This window comes from Phoxinus phoxinus (genome assembly GCF_949152265.1).
Source record: "Phoxinus phoxinus genome assembly, chromosome: 22".
In the NCBI taxonomy this organism is placed as follows: domain Eukaryota; kingdom Metazoa; phylum Chordata; class Actinopteri; order Cypriniformes; family Leuciscidae; genus Phoxinus; species Phoxinus phoxinus.
In genome coordinates, this window is record NC_136897.1 from 26,492,787 (window position 1) to 26,499,123 (window position 6,337).

Sequence of the window (6,337 nt, forward strand, 5' to 3'; positions counted from 1 at the left end):
AGTAAGTCTGCAGCGCCCCCTGGTGACCATAGAACGACATCGCAACAAACCGAGAAACGGGAAAATATATGTCAGTATATGCTTTATTTTAAGAATTTCGGTTACAAACATGTATTCAACACAGTTCTTTTCTTTATAAATATAACAATCTATTAATGTGCTTCTCAATATAAACATAAGCAATACCCTGCTATCATATCAAAAGGCATATGTAAATGTACAACAAAAACAATCATTAAAAACAACAATCAATCAATGTCCCATATCAACATTGAGCAGTTGAACAAATACAAGGATCGATATGAAACTGCTCTTTTAATTCTTTTAAATAAATAATATAAAATTGCATGAATAATTCTTGAGTTTACCAAAGTATTTAAAGAGTTTCATAAAAATGTAGGCAACATTTTAACGCTAGACGTTGAATCCACTATTGTTTTATATATGCCTAGAATTGTTCTAGTCTACACAGCATTTAATGCAATTACATCAGAAGTAACTGTAATTAAATTACAGAAAAAGGAAGAGTAATCCCTTAAATTACCTTTTCAAGGGGAAATATTTAAATTACAGTAATTAATTAGATAATAATGCATTACACCCAACACTGATTAGGATTATGTTTATTTATGATGATTATTATTGATAGTTTTTTTTTATTCCCAGAGTATCACCTTCATACAAGGATTTTTTTTTCTTCTTCTTCTCTGCATTTCTCTTTAGTTCTCGTTTCCTAATCTAGGTTTTAATATATTCTTTGGATAAAAGCGTCTGCTAAATGCATAAATATAGTAACGTAACACCAACAAGCGACGAGCAATATGCTTTATTTATACATGTGTGTGTGTGTGTGTGTGTGTGTGTGTGTGTGTGTTGAGGAGGAAGCCACGCCCACATCACAGCTCATTGGACCAATGTGAGGATCCTAATGTATATTAATTACCAAACAAGGAGAGCGATTGAGTAAAGTTTACAAGAGGATATTACATGACAAACCATTAAAAGCATGCCATATAGTGAAGCATCACAGAAGTCATAAACTTACAGGTATGTGTGCTTAGTTTTTACAGCGATACGGTGCGCAAACAGAGAGGATTGTTCTGATTGGCCGTGTTTTGTGATTGATTGATTCGGCGTGGCAAAAAATAAATAAATAAATAAATATATATATCTGTCATCTCTTTTCATCAGACATCCATCAGACTTCAGTTGCTCTGGTCTTTATCTGTTGCAAAGAGGAACAGAAAACAGATTATTAAATAATCAATAAAATAATAACAACCACAAATACAGCAAGACATATGCTAATTTTAGGTTTTGCTATGTTTCTTCCTTTTCTCTTATATTTATAAAATTATATATAATTTCTCATCCTACCATGCAAATGTGTGATCATGGTTCGGTCCACCATAAGACCCTGATTCTGAGTCTTCTGTGGCTGCAAAGTTTTGATGCCCATAGCCTCTGTCTATGGATCCTGCTATAATATAGTTCATATTTTCAATTATAATACGTCACATCATTTCTAATGTTTGAGAGTCTGTACTTCTGCTGGAGTATATCTACTAAAGCAAGCGTACAGCAACAATATGACTATCATACCTCTTGATGTAAAATCAAAGACGACATCATCAAAAAGTGATAACCTCCTTTTCCTTGACGTTCTGTGGAAATTAGATTATTGAGTTATTTGTTTTGATTATTTCATATCGGGTATCATCTTTGAATGCTTAAGTCACAGAAAAAGTTATACAGACCTCTTGGCCCTGTAGAGCACCACAACTATCACAGTTGAAACGGTGATAAGTAGAGCAAAAGCTGCTAAACTGCCGAAGAGAACTGCGTAGAAACCAGCTCCTCTGCTGTAAAGCTCACATTGAGTTCCACTGTACTTCTCAAAGTAAGAACTGTCACACCTGGACAATTGGAGTAGGAGAGGATGCCATTAAGAAATTATTTCTTAGGGTGCGTTTACACAACAATGATGTACTTGGGGGGCCGTTGACATGGCACTATTTTCAACTAAAAAATGGAAAACTTCATTAACACAACGCCATTTTGGAAACCTGAAAATGCTAACTTTTGATAATGTGATGATAATGTTATCATCTCTGTGTAAACTACAAAAATTTTAATTTATGAAAAAAACGTGACGTCATGTGCTTGCGTATTACGTGTTCAGTCTATAGGCGTGCACGAGTACTTGACCACCAATACGACAATGGCAGACTACAGGACTGTGTTTTTGCTGCTCAAGATACTGAGTTTATTAACGCTTCTCCAGTGTAGATTTACTGCACCACTACTACGACCAATGGATACGCCAAATTCTAACATCGTCAACTAATTCTAATTCCGACCATGTCAACTACTGGCCTGGGATATATAATACAACGTTTTTTGTCGTTTTCACGGATCTCTGTGAACAGGGAACATTGTCGTCTGTACACAAAAGTTTTAAAAAACGTAAACAAAAAAAAGGGGGGGGGGGGGCGATCTGCGTGCATATGGTGACGCAAAAGTGTGTGAATTTCGATGTAGTGTGCACTCCAGGCAGCTAGGTGGCAATGTGAGCGTTCTCGTGTAAACCGGGCCTAAGGCCTAACATATAACACACATTCGCATGACGTCGCAATTTTCACAATTTCACATTTTTATAGTTACCCGCAATTTTAAACTAGTTTTCAAAAGTTTGTGTTTTCAGGCCCCCAAAATGTTGTTATTGTGTAAAAGAACAGCCAAAGTGCATAAAAAGTTTGTGTCAACACCCCCTAAATTCCTGAAGACATTGCATTTTGGAGACACTTCATTTTTGCCCATCAAATTAAAATATGTGATTATAAAAAAAAAAAAGTTTTAATTGCTTAAATATGAGGATAACATTTTTTTTTTTACCGAGGTGGTACTAAAACAGTACCAGGTACTAGGTACTGTACAAAGTGGAAAACCCCCAAAAGTGAGCCCTACCGAGCTGTACCATGCAGTGGAAAATGAGGAAAAGCGCCAATAGTGATTCAGGATAAGACAAAAACATGGTTTGACAGATGGATTCATGATGCACTCGCTTATTTGATTAAATATTGGAACAAATAATAAAGTTGCATTGTGTACCTTTAAATAATTTTAGGTAAACATCCTTTGATTAACTGAAGACTGTGCAGTTTGTAATTATTATAATTTGCATTGAAGCACTTACTTGCACTGTGATCCATTTATTGCATTTAGACATTCACCATGATGATTGCAGAAGTCAGGATTTTTTTTGCATGGTCCCACACATACCCATTTTCCATTTTCAATCTCCCCTGTTAGGTCTGCAAAATTCTCAGGGCAGATCACATATTGTTCTAGATCTGTAATATCTACACGGCAAAGATAAAAAAAAGGTGATATGCAAATGAAAGATCTCAATAAATGAGTACAAAAGACATCTGGAGTAATATTACAGAAACATTAGAAATAATAGTAGAACAGTAATCCATGTGTCCATTACAGGAAGTCTACCTTTTTTAATAAAAAAAAAAAAAAAGTTAAATGATGATATCTTATCTGTTTTTATAATTTAAAAAAAGTAACTTACTCGATACTTGAACAATCCCCATGGAAATTTGGCCAACTTCGATGGAAACATTACCAAGAGCTGCACTGAGATCTTTCAGTGAATTTGAGTCATTAAAAATTGTTTCCAGTTCGCGTCCCAGGTCTTTATTTAGAGACATTATTTCTGTCTCGTTGTTGGGATAGTTATATTCTGCAAGACTTTCAGCAATGACACTTCCGCTCCTTGAAAAAGTACATGACACATATTAATATGATTTTGCTTTGCAAATATTTGTAAATGTAGGAAAGTCAAGATAAATTAACTTACAATAGCCTAAGAATGCGCACTTCTTTGAAGTTTTGTGCATTTGCTCTTTTGCAAAGGACTGAAAGCTGTTAAAAAAACAAAAAAAAATGTTTTCCAGCATATATATATATTTTGCAAATGTGCAAATAACTACATTTATTAAAGATTTATTGCAGTATTGCAAGAAACTGAATCTATCTAATGTGATTTCAGACCTGTTCTGTCAAATAAATAAATAAAATGCAAATAATTTTTAAATTTAAGTTTGGCTTAAGAGTCTGAATACTTTTAGGCCCACCACTGTATCAACAATTATTATTAATTTATTTTTTACAAAATTTGTGAGCTTTAAATTACTTCAGGAAAATGAACTAGAAAATATACCTCACGGTTTAAGATGGAAATTAGATTTTTGGATTGGGAAGAGCTTAAATTTCCATACTCAGGACGATAGTCCATCATAATTCGAAGAGATATATTTGCCTTCCTTGTTGGCATTCCTCCAGCTGCAATTAAATAATACATTTAGAAAGATTAGAAAGACTTAAATACTTGAACATGAGGGACATAAGTGAGCTGCAAATTGAAACTATTGTGCTAAATATTTTGTAATGAAAGAACTTTCAGGACATCAAGTATGTATGTGGGTTGTGTGACATTTTAGCTCTAAAACATTTATGCAGGAACTAACTTTACTGTCAGATGAACAACTTATTGGCTACAAGTATCTTAAAGGCTGATTTTCTATTGATTCAATACCCACAGTACAGTGAAATAATTATTTACAACGAATGTGGAAAATAAGAAAGGAAATTAAGAACACCAACAACAAGTGTAATAATTATAATATATGAAAAGTATGATGAAAACTTACACAAAACTGGCGCAGAAGACTCGTTTACGTAATTGCAAAACTCTCCATAAGTGAATTGATTGCATTTACATTCACATTTCCCAGATGTTACATTGAAGACGCATGGAGATCCATTACACTCATCACATTGACAGTTTTGAGTTGTTGAAACTGAACTAAAAGTTGTGGATAGAGGAGGTTTTGTTGATGTTGATGCTGATGCTGAAGTTTTCTGGGTACTCGATTGAGTAGTGGACAACGTATAAGGTGTGGGCCTTGACTGAGATGAGGTAGAACTGCTAAACGTTTGGGCCGTAGCTGTTGAATTTATTGCTATGCTTGAAGTTGAAATAGTGGTTTGTGTCTGATGGCTTGTTTTTTCTGCAGGGGTTGAAGATGGAGTTGATAGGGTGAATGCTGAAGCACTCAGACTTTCTGTGATAGAAGAAGACGAAGAGCCAAATGTACTTGATATCATATTTGTTACTGTTGGGCCATTTTCAGTTGTGGATATTGTAGTTTCCAGTGTTGAGCCACTTCCACTTGTAGATGATTCTAATGTGGTTGTGCTCATAGGGGAAATAGCTGTTGTAAATGTTGAGTAAGCTGTGGTCGTAGATTCAGTTTCTGTGCTAGACGTATCTGGAGAGGTTTGTGTCTGCTGGCTTGTTGTTTGTTCTACACTAGCTGAAGATATTTCTGTTGTAGATGAAGTCAATTCTGAAATACTTTCTGTTGTGGAAGATGGTGAAGATGGAGAGGTACCTGTTGTGGATATTGTAGTTTTCAGTGTTGAGCCACTTTCACTTGTAGATGATTCTAATGTGGTTGTGCTCATAGGGGACATAGCTGTAGTAAACGTTGAGTAAGCTGTGGTCGTAGATTCAGTTTCTGTGCTAGAAGTATCTGGAGAGGTTTGTGTCTGCTGGCTTGTTGTTTGTTCTACACTAGCTGAAGATATTTCTGTTGTAGATGAAGTCAATTCTGAAATACTTTCTGTTGTGGAAGATGGTGAAGATGGAGAGGTACCTATTGTGGATATTGTAGTTTTCAGTGTTGAGCCACTTTCATGTGTAGATGGTTGTAATGTGGTTGTGCTCATTGGGGACATAGCTGTTGTAAATGTTGAGTAAGCTGTGGTCGTTGATTCAGTTTCTGTGCTAGAAGTATCTGGAGAGGTTTGTGTCTGCTGGCTTGTTGTTTGTTCTACACCAGCTGAAGATTTTTTGGTTGTAGATGAAGTCAATTCTGAAATACTTTCTGTTGTGGAAGATGGTGAAGATGGAGAGGTACCTGTTGTGGATATTGTAGTATCCAGTGTTGAGCCACTTTCACTTGAAGATGATTCTAATGTGGTTGTGCTCATAGGGGACATAGCTGTAGTAAATGATGTTTGAGTTGACTGTTGGCTGCTTGTTTGTTCTACACTAGCTGAAGATATTTCTGTTGTAGATGAAGTCAATTCTGAAATACTTTCTGTTGTGGAAGATGGTGAAGATGGAGAGGTACCCGTTGTGGATAATGTAGTTTCCAGTGTTGAGCCACTTTCACTTGTAGATGATTCTAATGTGGTTGTGCTCATAGGGGACATAGCTGTAGTAAATGTTGAGTAAGCTGTGGTCGTAGATTCAGTTTCT

The 6,337-nt window shown here is 35.5% G+C and overlaps 1 protein-coding gene across 1 annotated transcript; it reads right to left on the bottom strand.

Moving 5' to 3' along the window:
* Positions 1-67: 67 nt before the first annotated feature.
* On the bottom strand, positions 68-5,853 carry LOC306990805 (uncharacterized protein). The gene is made up of 9 exons (XM_079598073.1): positions 4,722-5,853; positions 4,232-4,353; positions 3,869-3,933; positions 3,581-3,783; positions 3,197-3,362; positions 1,758-1,916; positions 1,603-1,664; positions 1,378-1,480; positions 68-1,225 (listed from the first exon to the last, which is right to left on the bottom strand). Coding segments are annotated over exons 1-9 (1,971 nt in total). The 5' UTR covers positions 5,812-5,853; the 3' UTR covers positions 68-1,224.
* Between the last annotated feature and the right edge of the window lie 484 nt (positions 5,854-6,337).

What these genes read in the sequence shown, in the direction of transcription:
- LOC306990805 (XM_079598073.1), bottom strand. Translation starts at nt 5,811, where the DNA reads ATGTCCCCAATGAGCACAACCACATTACAACCATCTACACATGAAAGT. An exon ending in GTGCGCATTCTTAGGCTATT is followed by an intron (nt 3,784 to 3,868) that starts GTAAGTTAATTT and finishes TACTTTTTCAAG; the next exon opens with GAGCGGAAGTGTCATTGCTG. An exon ending in GTGCTCTACAGGGCCAAGAG is followed by an intron (nt 1,665 to 1,757) that starts GTCTGTATAACT and finishes TAATTTCCACAG; the next exon opens with AACGTCAAGGAAAAGGAGGT.